This window comes from Ictidomys tridecemlineatus, chromosome 14, assembly GCF_052094955.1.
Source record: "Ictidomys tridecemlineatus isolate mIctTri1 chromosome 14, mIctTri1.hap1, whole genome shotgun sequence".
NCBI classification, from domain to species: domain Eukaryota; kingdom Metazoa; phylum Chordata; class Mammalia; order Rodentia; family Sciuridae; genus Ictidomys; species Ictidomys tridecemlineatus.
The window spans coordinates 25,741,346-25,763,755 of NC_135490.1; the positions used below are offsets into that span (position 1 = coordinate 25,741,346).

A 22,410-nucleotide genomic window follows, 5' to 3' on the forward strand; every position below is an offset into this window, starting at 1 on the left:
CTAATAGATGTTTAAAATACAATGACCACTTTGGAGAGAAACTTAGTAATAACTGAGTAATCCGTGTGTGTGTGTGTGTGTGTGTGTGTGTGTGTGTGTGTGTATTATTACATGTAGTGATTTTCAATGTAGAGTTTTCTTGTGGTAACAATAACATTGAAAACAACTAAGTGTGCAGCCGAAATAAAATGTATAATTATATCACAGAATATTTAACTGAAATGAAAATGAATTAGTCTATGTATATAAGCATGAGTTATCTCAAAAAACATATTTTAACACCTCCCCCAAAGAAACAACTAGATTACATGTGGATAATTCAGCATGGCTATTTAATTTATATTTTAATACATTTAGAATGAAATTTATGTCTTGTTTTCAAAATCTTCTTTTGAGAAAGTCAGGAAATCATACTTTGGACTGAAATCAACAGTTTCAGTTTATTTGTAATATTTAAGCTTTCATGATTGTGATAGGTGCTATTTATAAAATCGTGTTATTTATATTAGTATGTATACATCTTTGTATGCCTAAAACTTGTTTGATAAAAAATACATTTTAAGAGAATCTTGAGTAGTTTGAAATATCCATTAACATAAGTATACATACATTGTCAAATTTTTATGCCATGTTGGCTTAGATATATCTGGAGAATCTAATGACTCACTGATTCAAAGTAGCATATACTGTGCATGTCCATTGTAGCAACTACAATGTGAACCTATCATCTGTGTGTAAAATTGAAAACTTTGACATCACAATGGACCCTCAGATACTGTCCTTAAATTCTGCCTTGGATTTGTGTGTACAACCACCTGAAAAACTATTACACCAAAACATCAGAATTTTAAATTTTACTTATTTTATTGTGTCTGCGGTTTTTTTTTTTGTAATTATTGAGTTATTCTCTGGACTCTGGTGAAAAGTAACTGCCCAATAGGTAAATATTGATTTAAATCATGTAAAGGAGTAGTTCCCTTTCTAATGTGTCATGAGATGGAGTCAGTTTTTTTTTCTGAAAATAGTTAGAGCAATATATCCATTTTGAAATACTGCAACCTATACACAGTGAGATTACTGCATGCATATATATATATATATATAAGTTAAAATATAAAAGGATCCAATTTATAAATATTTTCATCCTGACATAAAATCTTTATCTACAACACAACCTAGATTTGCAGGAATCAATTTGGAGAGTTTCTATCTAATGACATAAGTCTCAAATATGAGGAAAACAGAGATATAAAATTCCCATAATATTTGTAGTAAAATTTTTGATAAAAATAATTTAAGAATTATAAATTTAACTTTGGAATGTTTTACACATTAAATAATTAACATAAATATTAGGACAGAATTGTTTAACAAAAAGAAAGTTGTACTTATACAATAAATATGCATACAAAAATTTAAAAATTGTCCAATAAGAGTACGCAAAATATGTTAATAATGAATTAATTTTAAAAAATGGCTTAAGAAATACAAAATCAGAAGAGAAATATTAAAATCATAATTTCAAATGAGATAAGAATTGTACTTAAAAACTGGGAGAGAGGTCAGCAGAAGAAACTCAAAATATTTGATGAGAAAAAACCTTGAAGGCAACTAATAGTGTTATTAAGCAAAGACATACTTTAGGATAATTATTTAGTTTTATTTTAAATATGAATTCTTAGACACAAAGATATTCATGAATAAAGTTATAGACAATTTGAGATTCCATCCTCTCAATTTGAATGGACTGCCCTAGTTGAGTTAGGGTATTTGAATTCTAAGAAGAAAAATAAACTATATTCAACATGAGAAATGTGCACACATTTAAAAACATGTTATTACCACATATTAACCTAAAAATGAACTTCAAATAACACATCAGTAAATGGGCTAATGAACTGAGCAGACACTTCACAGAAGAAGAAATATAGCTCACCATCTCTAGCATTCAGAGAAATGCAAATCAAAACCACCCTAAGATACCATCTCACTCCAGTAAGATTGGCAGCCATTATGAAGTCAAACAACAACAAGTGCTGGCGAGGATGTGGGGAAAAGGGTACACTTGTACATTGCTGGTGGGACTGCAAATTGGTGTGGCCAATTTGGAAAGCAGTATGGAAATTCTTGGGAAAGCTGGGAATGGAACTACCATTTGACCCAGCTATTGCCCTTCTCAGACTATTCCCTGAAGACCTTAAAAGAGTGTACTATAGGGATACTGCCACATCTATGTTCATAGCAGCACAATTCACAATAGCTAGACTGTGGAACCAACCTAGATGCCCTTCAATAGATGAATGGATAAAAAAAAATGTGGTATTCAAGAAACATAAGGAAAAATGTTCATCATCTCTAGCAATTAGAGAAATGCAAATCAGTACTCTAAGATTTCATCTCACTCCAGTCAGAATGGCAGCTATTATTCATACAAACAATGATAAGTGTTGGTGAGGATGTGGATAAAATGATACACTCATACATTGCTGGTGGGACTAAAAATTGGTGCAACCCCCATGGAAAACAGTATGGAGTTTCCTCAGATAACTTGGAATGGAATCACCACTTGACTCAGCTATTCCACTCCTTGGTCTGTACCCAGAGGACTTAAATCAGCATGCTACAGTGATGCAGCCATATCAATGTTTATAGCAGCTCAATTTACAGTAGCTAAACTATGGATCCAACCTAGATACCCTTCAACAGATGAATAAATACAGAAAATGTGGTATATATACACAATGGAATATTAGCCTTAAAGAAGAAAGAAATTATAACATTTGCAGGTAAATGGATGGAACTAGAGAACAACATGCCAAGTGAAATAAGGCAGTCCTCCAAAAACAAAGGCCTAATGTTTTCTCTGATAGTAGATGCTGATCCATTGTGGGGGCATACAGGTAAGGAAGAATGAAGGAACTTTGTATTGTGCAGAGGAGAGTGAGGGGAGGGTGGGGCTATGAGGATGGGAAGGACAGTAGAATCAATGTGACATTATTACCTTATATACATATATGTATATAAGGTAATATATAAGTACACTACTGGTGTGACTCAGCCCTATGTACAGCCAGAGTAATGAGAAGGCATGCTCCATTTGTGTACTGTGTGTCAAAAATGCATTCTACTGTAATGTGTAACTATTTAGAACAAATAAAAAACATTGGGGCTGGGATGTGGGTCAAATGGTAGCATGCTCCACTGGCATGTGCTGGGCGCTGGGTTCGATCCTCAGTACCACATAAAAATAAAATAAAAGGTGTTGTGCCCACCGTAAACTAAAAAACTAAAAATGTTAAAAAATTCTCTCTCTCTTAAATAAAAACATTGAATAACTTTAAAAATGAACTTAAACACATATATCAATGAAATAGTGGGATACAATTCAGTTGTAGTGTTGTGATGGCAGATTTTATGAAGAAAATACATCAAATCAACCAAATGGGAGAAAAATACCATACCATTCTTCTGATAGAAATATATTAACAAATTCTAGTTTTCTCACATTCTAATGTAGATGAATACCATATTGTAGTCATTCTAGCTGATAACGTGAAAGATTTATAAACTTTGGTGGAAATAGTATTAATCACATATTTAGGAATATGGAAGAATAAAAAAGAACTAAGGAGGGCATACTTAATTTAGTATTTACTAAATACTAAATTAAGAGTAAATTTACTAAATTTACTCTGGAGTACTTTGTCAATATTCATTGCTTCTGAGGATTGTGAAGAGGAGATTGATGTATGATAAACAATTTCAGAGATCACACATGATGATGGAATATGTGGGAATGTAAAGGGTTACTATGTTGGAGAAGGGAAATAAAACCACCCAAGAGTTACCATGGCTTATGTTTACAAAATTCTGCAAGCTTTCTCCAGAATATTATACTATAAAGGAAGTCTTATAAAATTATTAAAGTTAAGAATTTTAGTTGGTGCAGTTGTATTATGGAGTGTCATAAACATTTTAGTTGTCGACTGATGAATTATCTCATAAAATGCAAAAACGTTCAGTAACCTATCATGAGTCCTCTTTTTTCCCCCCAGAATCCCTTCCCTTTACTTTATAAAGATGTGCAAGGCTATAAAACTTTCAAACTATTGCTGCTGAAAGTATTTTGTAGAAGCAATGTTGCAAAAGAGAAATATAGAGAAGCATATTTGCAAGTGTTTAGTATTATACAGCATGTATAAAAGCAGTTAAAATGAGAAAGTTGACAGAGATAGAAATTCAATTTGTGAATCTAAGTAGAATTTAGGTAGAAGTGGTTCCTTCATCTTTGGATACTTTAGACTAAATATGTATAAATGCAGGACATAAACCAGATATTCAACTAGCCTTCAGAATACATCAAAGACTGAAAGAGGATTATGCAACTTTAATGATAGAATTGTAACAGAACCACAATGTGTGTATAAAAGTGAATTATTTGTATTTCCTGTGTTTATACTAATACACATATGTTTATGTTGACTTATCTACTGTATCTAATTTAATTTTATTAAGTGCCCAGAAATGTAAGTTTGGTTCTTCTCCTCTAATACTTTTATTACAAAATTTAAATAAAACAGAGATGCTGCTAAATAAGAAAATACTGCATAAATAAAGAAAAAAAGCATTTTGGGGAAAATGGTACATAAAATGTCTCTTCCTGTTGAGATGGATAAACTTCTCCTTCATACGCAAATGTACTCTTCCTCAAAATACAATAGTTTTTACATTAGATTATTTTTCTTCAGAAATAATTTTACAGATATTCAGTGGTTCATCTATCTATTTCAGCCTTTTATTTTAGTTAAATTGCACAATAAAAGCTTCAGGGAAAAGGAGAAATAATATGAATTTTTAGAGAAAATTATAGAATCTGTAATCTATAAAATTACAACAAAATAGGGCTGGGGTTGTGGCTCAGTGGCAGAGTGCTTGCCTAGCATGTGTGAGGCACTAGGTTCGATTCTCAGCACCATGTATCAATAATTAAAATAAAGGTCCATTAGCAACTAAAAAAGAAAAAGAAACCTGGCTAGTCTAAATCAATGTTAAAAAAATTACAGCAAAATAAATTTGGCCAATAATTTTTTTTACTTTAGTAATATGATTATATACAGTGTGCTCAATTACACAGCAATGTTAAATGAAGAAATACAATACAATTTTTATAAATTTACAAGTAGATTTTTTATGTCTTTAAGATGTTTAGGCAGATACTATGTTTAAAACTTTTTTTTAGCTGTAGTTGGACACAATACCTGTATCTTATTTATTTCTTTTCATGTGGTGCTGAGAATTAAATCCAGCACTTCACATGTACTACACAAGTGCTCTACTGCTGACCCACAACCCCAGCCCCCAGATACTATATTTATTTGAAAAAGTAATCCAATAGAATACTTAATATAATAGCATAAAGAAATTTGTAAGTGTTCATAATAAGAACCAGAGTATTTAGTATCATGTTTATGTCTGACTATTAAAAAGCATTTAAAAGAAATAATTTACATGGTAAAATTTTAGTTTTAATTTAAGGTTTAACATTTTATTGTTGAATGGGGAAGATTAAACATTATTTACATTTATTCTCTAATATTACCATTTGTAAATGAAACATTATATGTGTAGTTGATTATAGTTATTCTAATTTTCTCTTTTAAAATCTTATTACATTAAGTTTTAATTTACATAACAGCATAAATGTTTCTCTTAATGTGATAAATTAATCCAGTGTGAAATTTGGTTACAAAGAAAATGTGCTTACCATAGTTGTCTCTGCAATAGAGCCAAAGCTGTTTATGAATATGTTGCATGTGACATTAACTGGAGGGCCTGAAAAAGAGATTAAAACATAAGAGCTGTTAAGATACCCATCTAAAAATATTTTCAAATATTCCTTGTTTCTTGTTATTAGTGGGAGAGAAATGATTTGTTTGTCTACAAACAGATGCTCATAATTGAAGCAATCTGGATTGAGAATCCCAAGCTTCAAGATCTTTGAATAGTGATGCTGACCATTATATAAGGCTTTTGATTTCAATTTCCCTAAATATTAGGAGATAAAATGTTAGGAGAGAAATCTCTAATATTTTGTATTCTTCCTAAAGTATGGAACTGGCATTTCTGGTTGGCCAGAGGTTTGAGTGGAAAGGTTAATGAAGAATATAAGGAAAACAATGTATTTCTATGGAAGAGCAATGTTCAGTAGAAAAGTGATACATTCAGAATTTTACTAATAGTTGGGATCAGGATGCCTCATTTTATAGGAAATACACCCCAGCTCCTACCTCCACATCATGCCTCCAATAAGATAGCAGTAACTTCTTTGTAAAAGTAAACTGTTTTAGGATTGACTTGTTCTTGTTTTTCTAAGACCTCAAGGTGCATCACTATGTAATTTGAGATCTGTTTTATTTAACATAGACAATTGTATCTATAAACTTCCCTATTAAGCATTGCTTTTACTGTATCTGAGATTCTGGTATGATATACTTCTATCTTTCTTTGATTATAGGTATTTAAAAATTTTCCCCTTAATTTCTTCAGGGGTTCATTCACCATTCAAAAGCATCTCATTCAAGCTACACATATTTGTGTAGTTTCGGTAATTTTTCTTATTGATTTCTAATTTCATTTTATTATGAGCTGAAAAAATGCAAGATTATTTCACTGTTTTTGTATTTGATAAGATTGGCTCTATGGCCTACTAAATGATCAGCTTTGGAGAAAGTTCCTGTGCGTGGCTGATGAGAAAGTGTATTTAGTATTGCTGAATAAAATATTCAGTAGATATCTATTATGTTTAATTGATCAATAATAAGGTTTAAATAGGATGTATCCTTGTTGATTTTCTCTCTGGATGACCTATTAGTGAGAGAAGTGTATTGAAATCCCCCTATTATTGTATTGGAGTCCATCAGTCACTATATGTCTAGTAATGTTTATTTTGTCAAAATGAGTGCTGCCCTCACATTTGTAGCACAAATATCTACAACTCCATGTTCTTGTTGGATTGTTCCCTTTATCGATATATAATATCCTTCTTTGTCTCTTCCAATAATAATTACAAGTCTGCTTTGTCTGATATGACAGTAGCTATATCTGATTGTTAGTAGAAGGAAAGAAGTAATAAAGACCAGAGCTCAAGTTAATGAAATAGAAACTAAGAAAAATAAAAAGGGTCAATGAAATAAATAATTGTTTCTTTAAATAAAATAATCATAAATTAAATCTCTAGCCAAACTAATAAAAAAGTGAAAAGACCCAAATTAATAATATTAGGGATGCAAATGGGGATATTAAAATAGACATAGTTGAAATTTAGAAGATCATTAGAGAATATTTTGCAGACTTATATTTCAGTAAATTGGAAAATCTAGAAAAAATGGACAAATTTCTAGACACATACAACCTACCAAATCAGAATGATGAGGAGGTAGAAAACCTGAAGAGAAAAATTACAAGCAATGAGATTTAAGCATTAATATAAAGCTTTCTAATAAAGAAAAGTCCAGGAACTGGTGGATTCACAACTGAATTTTACAAATCTTTAAAGAAGAACTGATGACAATTCTCTTAAAATTATTCCATGAAGTTGAACACTTTTAAACTTTGTAAAGTTGTATCACTCTGATACCAAAATTGGGTGAAGACACTTTTAAGAAAGAAAACACAGAACAATACCATTTATGAACATAGGTGCAAAACTCTCGATAAAATATTAGCAAATCAACATCGGATATAAATTCAAAGTATTATACACTGTGATCAAGTTGGTTTCATCTCATGCATGCAAGGATTGTCCAATATATGCAAACAATATGTGTAATTCACCATATAAATAGAATGAAGGACAAAAATCATATGGTTATCTCAATGCATGCAGCAAAAGCCTTTGACAAAATTCATTATGCATTTATAATAAAAGCACTGAAAAAATTGCATATATTAGGAATTCCTTCAACATAATAAAGACTATATATGACAAGCTCAAAGCCAACATCATAATAAATGGGGAAAAACTGAAAGCATTTAAACTAATATTAGGCAAAGACAAGGGTGTCCATTCTCAACACTTTTATTCAATATAGTTTTTCAAAGTTTTGTCAGAGTAATTAGAAAAGAGAACAGGGATACAAATAAGAAAGGAAGAATTCACAATATTTCCACTGTGGGATATGATCGTATACTTAGAAAAACCTTAAAAGTTCTGCCAGAAGACTTTACAGATGATAAGAAATTCAACAAAATAGCAGGATACCAGCTCAGCATATTAAAAAATGTTGCAGGGTACAAAATAAATATCAATAACTTTCCTTTACCCCAGTAATGAATCTGAGAGAGAAATCAGGAAAACAATTCCATTCACAGTACCTTAAAAAATACCTAGAAATAAACCTAACTGAAGAAGTTAAAGATCACTGTAAGGAAAATTATAGAACTCCTACCCACCTCTGTAGGGCCCAGGCACGCACAGCATGCCTGGTCCACCCCTCCCATGGCAGGGCAGAGACTGCTAGAACCTAGCCTTTGCTTCAAGACAGCCCATTCTGACCAGCAGACTACCACAAGAGGTCAAGCCCGGTGGCCCAGACCCACCCAATACCGCCTCTTCAGGGCCCAGGTACACAGCATGCCTGGTCCACTCCTCCCCCATGGGGCAGAGACCACCTGAGCCTAGCCTCTGGTGCAGTGCTGCCTCCTCTGACCAGCAGACTACCATGGAGCAGGAGCCAAGATCTAGCCCAGCCAGCCCACATCAGCCCACTCAGGTTCAGAATCCAGGATCTCAGTAGACAAGGTTCATCCCTTCCCCAGTGGGGCAGACACTGCCAGAGCCTAGCTTTTGATGCAGGACTGCCCCTTTTGACCAGCAGACTACTGTGGAAGGTCAAGCCCAATGGCCCCTATATACCCACTGCAACTTACGGCAGGTCCCAGATCCAGGATGTAGTAGCATCCACTGAGGGACACCAGCAGAGTCTGGAAGCCCAAAATCAAGGTGAGGTACAGAAAATCTGAATGTATACTACAAGAATATAGAGAAAGAAACTGTAATATCTTAGGTCCACACTGCAAGAAAGGAAGACACATAGACAACATGAAAAAATAAGGGAGGAAAGTGCTCCAAACAAACCAGGACCCTATAATAATAATAAAAAAAAACAAAAATAAAATTATCTGTGAATTAAAGAATGACCTAAACGAGCAAAAACAAGCAAAAAATGATCACTCCAACATGAGATAAGAGAGCAAATACAGGTAACAAAAGATTCAAGAGAGAGAGAGAGAGAGAGAGACCCAGAAAAAAATATAAATTCTTGAAATGAAGATTGCAATAAATCAAATAAAAAACCCAATAGAAAGCATAACCAACACACTTGGAAGAAAGAATGTTAGATAATGAAGACAAAGTTTACAATCTGGAATATAAAGTTGACCACACAGTGAATAAAGTTAAAAACCATGAACAGAACATCCAAGAATTATGAGACAGTATCAAAAGACCAAATCTAAGAGTTATTGGGATAGAGGAGGGCACAGAGTTTCATACCAAAGGAATGCACAAGCTCTTCAATGAGATAATATCAGAAAATTTCCCAAGCATGAAGAACGAATTGGAAAACCAAATACAAGAGGCTTACAGAACACCAAATGTACAAAATTACAACAGATCTATACCAAGACACATTATAATGAAAATGCGTAGCATACAGAATAAGGACAGAATCTTAAAAGCTGCAAGAGAGAGGAATAAGATCACATATAAGGAGAGAACAATTCTTATCTCAGCAAATTTTCCAACCCAGACCCTCAAAGCCACTGAGATCATGGAACAACATATACCAAGCTCTGAAGAAAATAGATGCCAAACAAGAATCTTCTATCTAGCAAAACTAAGTTTTAGATTTGATGATGAAATAAAAACCTTCCATGATAAAGAAAAGTTTAAAGAATTTACAACTAGAAAGCCTGCACTACAGAACATCCTCAGCAAAGTATTCCAAGAAGAAGAAATGAAAAACAATGATGAAAATCACAGGGAAGGATTACACTAAAGGAATATCTAATCTAATTAGAACAAAAATCCAAGTCATGTTAAATACCAAAAATAAACAAAAATGGCTGGGAATACAAATCATGTCTAAATAATAACCCTGAATGTTAATGGCCTAAACTCACCAATCAAAAGACACAGACTAGAAGGTTGGATTAAAAAAAGACCCAACAATATGCTGCCTCTAAGAAACTCATCTCATAGAAAAAGACATACACAGACTGAAGTTGAAGGGTTTGGAAAAATCATACAGCTCACACAGACTGCAGAAGCAAGCAGGGGTTTCTATCCTCATATTAAATAAAGTAGACTTCAAACTAAAGTCTATCAAAAAGGATAAAGAAGGATACTACATACTGCTCAAGGGAACCATACACTAACAAGACTTAACAATTATATATGCCCTAAACAATGGAGCAGCTACGTTCATCAAACAAACCCTTCTCAAGTTCAAGAGTCAAATAGACCACAACACAACATTTTGGGTGACTTTAACACACCTCTTTCATTACTAGATAGACATTCCAAGCAAAAGCTGAACAAAGAAACTATAGAACTCAAATAATACAATCAAGTTAGACTTAACTGACATATATAGAATATTCCAATCTTCACTGAGAGAATATACTTCTCAGCAGTACATGGATCCTTCTCTAAAATAGACCATATACTATTTCACAAAGCAACTCTTAGCAAATATAAGAAAAGTAGAGATTATACCCTGCATTCTATCAGACCATAATGAAATGAAATTAGAAATCAATGATAAAAAAGAAATAAAATCTACTCCAATACCTAGAGACTAAAAAATATGCTACTGAATGTACAGTGGGTTACAGAAGACATCAAGGAGGAGATTTTAACAGTCTTTAGAGGTGAATGAGAACACAGATACAACATACTGAAATCTGGGACACTATCTATGAAAGCAGTTCTAAGAGAAATGTTCATTGCATGAAGTTCCTTCCCTAAAAGAAGAAAAAAATCAACAAATAAATGATTCAACACCACATCTCAAAGTCCTAGAAAAAGAAGAACAAATCAACACCAAAACCAGGAGAAGACAGGAAATAATTAAAATCAGAGCTGAAAATCAATGAAATTGAAACGAAAGAAACAATTGAAAAAATTGACAGAAGTTGGTTCGTTGAAAAAATAAATAAAATTGACAGATACTTAGCCATGCTGAAGAAGAGAAGGAGAGAGAAAACTCAAATCACTAACATATGTGATGAAAAAGAAAATATCACAACAGATACTATAGAAATACAGAAGATAGTTAGAAATTATTTTGAAAACCTCTATTCCAATAAAATAGAAAATATTGAAGGCATCAACAAATTATTCTAGAGTCATATAATTTGCCCAAATTGAATCAGGATGATAAACACAATTTAAACAGGTCAATTTCAAGAGAGAAAATAGCAGACAATTCAGCCATCAAAAGTCTACCAACCAAGAAAAGCCCAGGACTGGATGGACACACAGTCGAGTTCTACAAGACCTTTAAAGAAGAACTAATACCAATACTCTCCAATTTATTTCAGGAAATAAAAAAGAGGAAGCACTTCTAAACTCATTTTATGAGGCCAATATCATTCTGATTCCAAAACCAGGAAAAGACACATAGAAAGAAAAAGAGAGAGAGAGAGAGAGAGAGAGAGAGAAGGAAGGAAGGAGACCATATATTATTTCACAAAGCAACTCTTAGCAAGATGATATACACAATTTAAATAGGTCAATTTCAAGAGAAAATGAAAAATAAAACTTCAGACCAATATCTCTAATGGACATAGATGCAAAAATCTTAATAAAATTCTGGCAAATCGAATACAAAAACATATCAAAAAGATTATGCACCATGATCAAGGAGGTTTCATCCCAGGGATGCAATGTTGGTTCAACATACAGATAATGTAATTCGTCACATCAGTAGACTTAAAGATAAGAATCATAGGATCATCTCAATAGACGCAGAAAAAGCATTTGACAAAATACAGCACCATTTATGTTCAAAACACTAGAAAAACTAGGGATAACAGGAACATATTTCAACATCATAAAGGCTATCTATGCTAAGCCCCAGGCTAACATCAATCTAAATGGAGAAAAATGGAAGCATTCCATCTAATAACTGGACCAAGACAAGGATGCCCTCTTTCAACACTTCTTTTTAACATAGTTCTTGAAACACTGGCCAGAGCAATTAGATAAAAGAAATTAAAGGGATACATATAGGAAAAGAAGAACTCAAATTTGCACTATTTGCTGATGATATGATTCTATACCTGAAAGACCCTAAATGTTCCACCAGAGAACTTCTAGAACTAGTAAATGAATTCAACAAAGTTGCAGGATATAAAATCAACCATAAATCAAAGGCATTTCTGTATATCAGTGACAGATCCTCAGAAAGGGAAATGAGGAAAATTACATCATTCTCAATAACCTCAAAAAATTAAACAAATTACTTGGAAATCAATGAAATAGGTGAAAGATCTATATAATGAAAATTATAGAATTCCAAGAAAGAAGTCAAAGAAGACCTTATAAGATGGAAAGATCTACCTTGCTCTTGGATAGGCAGAATTAATATTATCAAAATGACCATACTTTCAAAAGCAATATACAGATTTAATGCAATTCTGATAAAAAAATCAAATGACATTTCTCGTAGAAATAGAAAAAGCAATCATGAAATTTATCTGGAAAAATAAGAGATCAGAATAGCTAAAGCAATCCTTAGCAGGAAGAGTAAAGCAGATGGCATTGCTATACCAGACCTTAAAATATACTACTGAGCAATAGTAACAAAAATAGCCTGGTATTGGCACCAAAACAGACTGGTAGACCAATGGTACAGAATAGAGGACACAGAGACTAACCCATAAACAACAATTATATTAGACAAGGTACTTAGAACATGTATTAGAGAAAAGGCAGCCTCTTCAACAAATAGTGCTGGGAAAACTGGAAATCCATATGCAACAAAATGAAATTAAACCCCTATCTCTCACCATTCACAAAACTCAACTCAAAATGAATCAAGGACTTAGGAATACAACCAGAGACCCTGCTTCTAATAGAAGAAAAAGTAGGCCCTAATTTCTGTCATGTGGGATTAGGCCCCAACTTCGTTAATAAGACTCCTGTGACACAAGAATTAAAACCAAGAATCAATAAATGGGATGGATTCAAACTAAAAATTTTCTTCTCAGCAAAAGAAACAATCTGTGAGGTGAATAGAGATCCTACATCTTGGGAGTAAATCTTTACCTCTCACACATCTGATAGGGCACTACTAATCACTAGGGTATATAAAGAACTCAAAAAGCTAGACACCAAAGAAACAGATAATCCAACCAATAAATGGGCCAAGGACCTAAAGAGACACTTCTCAGAAGATGACATATAATCAATCAACAAATGCATGAAAAAAAAGTTCATCATCACTAGCCATTAGAGAAATGCAAATCAAAACCACTCTAAGATTTCATCTCACTGCAGTCAGAATGGCAGCTACATAAAGACAATAATAAGTGTTGACAAGGATGTGGGAAAAAGGTACACTCATACATTGCTGGTGGGACTGCAAATTGGTGCAGCCAAATATGGAAAGCAGTATGGAGATTTCTTGGAAAATTGGGAATTGAACTGCTATTTGACCCAGCTATCCCTCTCCTTAGTCTATACCCAAAGGACTTAAAAACAGCATACTATAGGGACACAACTACATCAATCTTTGTAGCAGCACAATTCATGATAGCTAAATTGTGGAACCAACCTAGATGCCCTTCAATAGATGAATGGATAAAAATGGCATATATACACAATAGTATATTACTCGGCAATAAAAGATAATAAAATCATGACATTTGCAGGTAAATGGATGGAGTTTGAGAAGATAATGCTAAGTGAATTCAGCCAATCCAAAAAACCAAATGCTGAAAGTTTTCTTTGATATAAGGAAGATGATTCATAGTGGGATAGGGAGAGGGAGCATGGAACCACTAGATGAATTCTAGTTAGGGCAGAGGGATGGGAGGGGAAGGGAGGGGGCATGGGGTAATTAATGATGTTTGAATGTGATGATCATTATAATCCAAAGTACATGTAGGAAGACACGAATTGGTGTGAGTATACTATGTATACAACTAGAGATATGAAAAACTGAGCTCTATATATGTAATAAGAATTGTAATGCATTCCACTGTTTTTTATAAATAAAAATAAATATAAAAAAGAAAGTTATAAAACTCTGAAGAAGAAATTGAAATAGACCTTAAAAATAAGATTTCCAATGTCCATGGATCAACAGAATTTATTTGTTAAAATTATACACTCCCCATTAAAATACCAATAACATTCTTCGCATAACTAGAAAAAACAATTTTAAAGTTCATGTAGAAGCAAAAAAGACCCAGAATAGTCAAAGGACCAATCCTGGACATATTTTATTACAGGATTTTAAAATTATACTACAGAGTTATAATAACTAAAACACCATGGGACTGGCATAAAAACAGACCCTTAGACCAAAGGAGCATAATAGGAGACACAAACACAAACCTATATACTTAGTCATCTGATTTTTAACAAAGGTGCCAGGAACATATATTTGGAAACTGGATGTCCATAAATAAAAGAATGAAAATTGGTTTCTTTCATGCTACACAAAAGTCAACTCAAAATGGATCAAAGACCTAAGAATGAAACCAGAAACTTTGCAACTGGTGAAGGAAAATTAAGAGAAACTTCAACAAATAGGCTCAGGTAAAGACTTCCTGAATAAGACCTGTGTAGCTCAGGAAATAAGAATTAGTACATGGGTTGGGCACAGGGGCACACAGCTATAATCCCAGGATCTTGGGAAGCTAAGTTAGGAGGATTGCAAGTTCAAAGCCAGCCTCAGCAATTTAGTGAGGCCCTAAGCAACATAGCAAGACCCTGTCACAAAATAAAAAAGAAAGGCTGAGGATGTTGCTCAGTGGTTAAGTGCCCCTGGGTTCAATCCCTGGTACAGAAAAAACAAAAGTAATTAGTACATGGGATGGAATCAAATTAAAAAGCTTCTACAAAGCAAGGGAAACCATTAACACAGTGAGAGACAACTTACAGAATGTGAGAAAATCTTTGATAGCTACTCTTCTGACAGAGGACTAGTATTCTGAATACATAAAGAACTCAAATAACTCAACATTAAATATCAGATAACCCAATCAATAAATGTTCAAATAAACTGAATCAAGACATTTCTTAAAAGAAGTACAAATGGCCAACAATTATATGAAAAAATGTTGAATATGGAAACCAGTATGGAGGATTCTCAATAAATAAATAGACCAACCAGATGATCCACTTACACAACTCCTTAGTATTTATCCAAAAGATCTGATGTCAGAATATTTTAAAGGCACATGCATATCCTTATTTACTGCAGCTTGATTCACAATAGCCAAGTTATAATATCAGTCTAGGTGTCCATCAACAAATATGGACCAAGAAAAAATGTGTGTGTGTGTGTACATATGTTCATGTGTGTATACGTGTGTGTATATTTATATATATTATCATATATAATAATATGGGTTTATTCATACACAAAGGAAAACCAAATTTTGCATTTTCAGGAAAATTAGAGAACCAGAGAACATAATTTTGAGCAAATTCAGACTCAGAATGTATCTCTCATATGTGGAAGCTAGAAGAGAATAAAAAAGAAATCCATGAAATTAAAGGGATACCACTAGGGTAAAGGCAGGGGATGAAGAAGAAGAAAGAGGAAAAAGTTTGGATTTGGTAGTTAAATTGTATTGGGCCATATTGGGGTAGTTAAATTGATCAATTTATATTTTCCTTTTAAACTCATCATCCTGTGTAATAATATGCACCAAAAAAATTAAAAAGTAAACAATACAGATTCAGAATCTAAATTTCATATCGAAGTAAAATAGCTTACAGTAGTCTTAGGTCTAAACTTTATTCTCTGTTTATTAAATATATTTCTTGCCCACATATTAAAACACAGAAAAGTGCCATTTGATTATTGTCTGATTTGTGTATTCTCTCTGTCAGAAATAGGAAGGGTGAATGAATTCATGCACAAAATCATAATTCTGAATTTTTAAGAAACTTACTTGAAAAAATATGCACGTATAAAAAGAATCATTTAAATGTTATTTAAAATATTGAAGTATAAAGCAATTTGGAAATAAGAGTCATTGTTGTTTTAGATCATTGAGTCTCTTCAAGTGATACCAAGATATTTGAAATTTCCTTTATAAACCCATTGGAATCCTTACTGATTCTTTATTATGGGAATGTAGGAACTAACATTACTTCATTGACAGACAATAGCTTAAAGACAGAAAAATAGAAATTTATTGTAATAGTACAAGCAGGAGATAGAATGAATGTAGCCAAGCACGGTGGGTGGAGATATATAAAAAGAATGAAATAGATACATCACATATGCTTAAAAGGAGCTGTGTTTTGCTAGGTGAGGTGGCACATATGCCTATAATCCCAGCGGCTTGGGAGGCTGAGGCAGGAGGATCAAGAGTTCAAAGCCAGCCTCAGCAAAAGCAAGGTGCTAAGCAACTCAGTGAGACCATCTGTAAATATAATACAAAAAATGGCAGGGTATGTGGCTCAGTGATTGAGTGCCCCTGAGTTCAATCCCCTGTACCAAAAAAAAAAAAAGATAATCTGCTCTACCCTTTTGATTTCTGGTCTATGTCAGATCAGGACAGCAATTTTGGAACAGTCTTTTTATTCCAGCTACTGATATGTATATTCAGGAGTACATTTGTAGAGATAAAACTTAGAGAAGATTATAAATCTTGTATTGCCATTACAGAGACCACCTGTTCAGCAGTTCTTTGCCAATCTGTTACTTGTTGGTGCCAATGTGAAAGCTGTTATATCCATTCAATACACTACTATGTTTAGCAACAGAACAAATAACTGCTATAGCATCCATATGGCAAATTGTGCTTTTAAATTGTTCATTACATTAGCCAATGTTGGCCTGAAAAACAAATGACAGTAATTTCAGATGTTTTCAACAGCAGGTTTTCTTTTAAATGTTCCTTAAAAAATAGAACATGACTTTTAAGTTTAGACATGAAGAGAATGTAAAATATCAAAGTACAACACAAAGCCTTGGCAATGATGTAATTGTTATTAACATTGGGGAAAAATTGTTTCTCAGGAAGATATAAAGCAAGCAAGCTAACAAACAACTCAAATGTTCAGTAAGAATAGTTCTAAGGAATTTTAAACATAAAGTTATATTAAAACCTCACCATTTAAAAATCAGAGAATACAATTGAAGATTAAATTTAAAAAATTCAATCTAGAGATTTGGTTTTAGAAAAATGTGCATGCATATTATAAGGAGAGATAGCATTTTGTTTTTAATTGGCATATATTTTTTTAATTGGCAAATATATATATATGTGTGTGTGTGTGTGTGTGTGTATATATATATATATATATATATATATATATATTCCAGATTTAGAATGATTTGTTAGATATCTTTAAAGGTTTATAAACAGTGGCATAAGAGTAGAATTCAGTTTATATTTTTCCATTTTTCTTTTCCTTCCCTTCTCTATTCTTCCTAGACATGCAGTCCTTAAGCCATCCAGGTAGCTAATTTAAGATAGTTTTCTGTGCTGTTAACAGCAAGGAGGTGAGCTCAGTAACCTAGAACAGGGGAAGCACATCTCTAGAGAAGGGTTATAAAGTACAAGAGTGTTGGAGACAGAGTGAGTGAGGAGTATGTTCCCATAATGGGGCAGCCATAAGGTTATGGGTACATTCCTGTTGGAACATCCTGGCATAAAGAGTCAGAATCTCAATAAGTCTCTACATAGAGAGATAAAACTGAGCAGGGTTTCAAAGTCCCACTAGAGCAAAAAGGGCATTTGTGCAGGAGAGGGAATAGCAGTAGACAGGGGAGATCCATTACATATTGATCAAATAAGTAATTATATTGAAGTAAATGGGAGCCAGGTTCCTTCTGTCAGATTGGGGAATTAAAATGTGGAAATTAGAAACTAGAATACATCTATGGTATTGGAGATATTGGTGTGCATTCATGGTTTCCCATAGGTAATAGAAAAGTAAATATAGATGTAAATTTGTTTGTGTACATATATGTATGCGTGTGTGTGTATCTGTGTGCTTTTGTGTGTGAATATATGCTTATATATGTATGCTATCTATAGATATATCCTGGAAGAAATCAAGGTAAGTAATCAAAGTGAATCTAACCAGTAATGGTAAAAATCAACATACTCCACCATATGGTGAGATGCAATCTGTAATATTTTTGCCAAGATGGGATTTCATGTAGTTTCTAGATCAAACCATGAGAAAACATTAGACAAATGCATTCTGATAAATAGCTAAGTAATATTTTTAAAATGCCAAAATTATGTAAGTCACAGAAAAACATGAAGTGATGGTTCAATTCAGAGAGGCAATGATTCTTTTGTTATGAAAGCTGAAATAGAATCCATGCTAATTTGCTTGTTTTAAAGGTTTTGTAGGAGAACATACTTATTTATACTAATAAATATTTCAGTGTTAGGACCTCATATCAACAACCCAGAGTAGCTCAGGGGAAAAACATAATTTTTTATACTCTTCCTGTAATTCTTCTGTTTGTGTAGGTTATTTTTTTTAAAAAAAATAGTACAGGAGGAATGATTTAGAAATAATCATACAAAAACTAAAAATATATAGTTCAGAATCTGACTTTCAACATATGAAGTGAACATTTATTGTTTTAGAAGTGTTTATTTTTCAAGAGCTGCTTCTTGTCAAAATGACCTGGTGTTATATAAACATTCAAATAAAAACATACAGTAAAAAAATTGTGAATTATTTTATTGAAGAGTAATAGTGTCTTGATATATAAGAACAGTTAAAAGGATAAAGGATAATTTTAAAATGCTTTTGTTTGCCCTGAAAAAAATATGGGTAGAAAGTGACTTTAAGTATATATGCCATCTTGTGTATAGAATGGGCTATAGTAAAAGAGACTACTGGACAGACTAGATTTTTTATGTAGGGAGAAAGGGATTAATAAAGAGAAACATTACAGGTGGAAAGACAAATAATATTGTGAGGACAAACAAAAATTAATTCTAGATAAAAAGAGACATAATAAGAAAATTTAATTTAAAATTTCAATAAACATGGTGTGAGAGGAATTGATAATCAGGTGACTGCTAAAAGTCAAGTTAGGGTCCAAGTTGAACATCAAAGAATAACTGAAAGGCCAAAGATTAAGGTCAAAGAAAAGAAGTAAAATACAGGAATGACTGGTATTCTAGTAAAACAATATTTTATTATCTTACTTGGTTTTGGTTTGTTAAAACTGCTTCCATTTTCAATGACACCTAGAAACTTTTATTTCTAAGACGGACTTGAACAGTTTTCTTTCTCCCTGGAGATATGAAAATTACATTTTTGAATAAAAATAAGAATAAAGTATCATATCAAGGAGAATGGGAAGACACTCATAATTAGTTTAAAGATATAAAATTTAGAAGGCAGATAAACATGGTTGACAGATGAAATGGAGCAAAACATAATATAAATGCAGTCAAAGACTACAGGGAGAAGGAAAGAAGTAAAGAGTAAGAAGGGGCCCACGAAAAGGAAATGGCCATCTGTCTCAGAATTTCCCTCCTGTTTTTAATTTTCATCTGTATTCCTATTGACCAATGGTGGCCTGGTATTTTAGCACTAGGGTGTTTGTTTGTTTGTTTGTTTTGAGAATAAGTCTTATGTTTTTCAGGCAGATTTCAAACTTGTGAACTCAAGTGATCCTTTTATGTCAGCCTCTTGAATAGCGAGGAGTGCAGGTATTTGCCATTAGTTCTGGCTTTCTATGGGATTTTTAAAATTTTTTTTAAGGAAAGGAAATAATTTTATTGACAATTAAGGCAAAATGATATTTGTCAGTAACAAAAATCATGTTTGTGTGAGATTGTTTAAAATCAAAGCTAAAGTCTTCTCTAATTTGACAAACCTAGTCAAAACTCAACACTCAATTAAAGCTCTGGTCAGGGCAATACGGTTTTAGTTAGTTTTTCTCTTTCAAGAGAAAGAACAGAAAAATTGCCCTGCTTCATGCACACCCAACCACACACACACACACACTCTTTCCCTTGCACACATGCACACACATACAGAGAACAAACAAAATCTCTATTAGCACCCATACAAAACAACCCAAACCTTTCTGAACTTCAGAGCTCTCTGTTACATATAAGAAAAACAGTGGTTTAAGGAAAGTGAAGAATATAAATAAATATAGTTGTTCCTGCAAAAAGAAAGAAAAAAAATTGTAGAGAAGAAAAACAGAAGTGTTAGGATGAAATGAAAGAGAAGTATTGAACTAGCAGTTCAGTTTCAGCAAAGAATCTCATGATACATGTGTTGTGAAAGGCTAAGAACCATCAAACAGATTAGAATAAAGTACTATCAGGAGCAACCAATTTCATTTTTGATATTTGACTCAAAGAAATGGAACAGTGCATAAAGGAGTGTTAAAACAAGGACCTACTGCTTTTCATCATTACATTTTTGGACAATTTTAGTTTTTACAAAACATAAAATAGCACCTGTGTAGACACCTGTAACACAACCACCATGACTACACATTTCATGAAATGGTTTTGGATAAAGAGGATTGTGAAGAGACCAAAGTGCAATTGCAGAGTTAGAATGTCTGCAGGCATTCCAAAAGTCTAAAAGTGTGCACTTTGTAATCATTTATTCTGTAAAATTAAAGCTACTCTAAGTGTCTATTAAACAAAAAGATTATCAAATCAAAGCTCAGAAAATATATAAATCATTCTGTCCTGAAAATAAAAAAGTATTTTATTTCATTGGTTTTTCTTATTGTCATTGTTGATGGTAATGTGGGGGAGACCAGGTAGAAATAAAACATAAACACTTTAATATAGGCTGTGTGTGTGTGTGTGTGTGTGTGTGTGTGTGTGTGTGTGTGTGTGTGTCTACCCTTTAACTCCTCTGGCTCTCCAAGTTGGTAACACCACTGGCACCATTGGATTGTGCTGACCCATGGGCTGTACAGACTGTGGTTTCTGCCTAATGATGTGGTACCTTCTCATCTCTCACTGTGCCTCTTCCATTTTTGTTCTTTCCTAAACAAGAGTTTCAAAAAGATTTTTTCAACTACAAGAAAGAAATGGTGACATTTAGCTATTATTTTCATATTTTAAAGAAGAAATGACTGTTTTTATGTATACCATTTCTCCTCAAGCCCCAATTGTTGAAATAATATTTTTTTGTAAAACTTTAATTTCTCTTGATTGATTAGCTAATTTAATGGAATATGGAACCTTGATAATTCTTTTTATTAATTCCCAGATCATTTCTAAAACAATTTATCATTATTAAACACCTTTGTTATAATAGTTTTAAAAATCATTATGCTTGATAGGAATTAATATATAACAGAAACTGGAAGTGCTTTTTGTATTCTTGTCAGATTATCTTTAAAGCACTGTATCTTTATTGGAGAAAACAGACTTTCAGAAATTTTTAAGATGAATTGAGACTATTCTAAAATGGAAGAAAACAGATTAACCAATGGAAAAGAAAGATGGTGTTAGTGAGTTAGCCACCCTATTATTTTTATTTCCTTTAGTAATTTTTTCTAAAAATAGCTCATATTTATATTTAATTATTTAATAAACTAATGTTTTTTCATACAAGAGGCCATTCTATTTGTGTTAAGTACCAATTTAAGATACTTTAAGAAATGTTTATTCCTACATTTTTATGGAACATTTTAATAATATTAAAAAAATTTAATCTTAAGCAGATGTAAGATTTTTAAAAGGTATACATTTCTTAGAGAATTGACACAAAGCAACACAAATATAATTCTGGTTAAAGAAAAGAAATGTCTAATGGATGTGGTGGTACCTATCTGTAATCCCAGTGGCTTGGGAGGCCGAGGCAGGAGGATTGCAACCACAAGGCCAACCTTAGTAACTTAGCAGTACCCTGTCTCAAAATAAAATATAAAAAAGGGCTGGAGATGTGGGTCACTGGGTAAGCACCCCTGGTACCAAAAGTAAAAAAAAAAAAAATAGAAAAAAAAATTTAAAAAGGCTACATTCAAAACATAAGAATAAAATCAAAGTTACATTTGAATAGCATCATATTATGTTTTTAATAAAAGGCCTATAAGATAAATTCCCTTTCAATATAAAGATATTTATGAAAACAGTCACACATTTGTAACTAGTATTCCAGAAATAAACCTCATCATAATGTATACAAGGTAGAATAATTAT

General features: G+C 32.6%; 1 protein-coding gene across 3 annotated transcripts in view; it reads right to left on the reverse strand.

The window, feature by feature from the left end:
* Glra3 (glycine receptor alpha 3) overlaps nucleotides 1-22,410 on the reverse strand; it is a 167,902-nt gene that overhangs the window by 96,221 nt on the left and 49,271 nt on the right. For all 3 annotated transcript variants that reach the window (XM_005325521.5, XM_013358706.4, XM_078030996.1), the window contains exon 3: nucleotides 5,765-5,832. In XM_005325521.5, coding sequence (XP_005325578.2) covers nucleotides 5,765-5,832 — 68 coding nt within the window. The remainder of the gene's footprint in view (nucleotides 1-5,764; nucleotides 5,833-22,410) is intronic.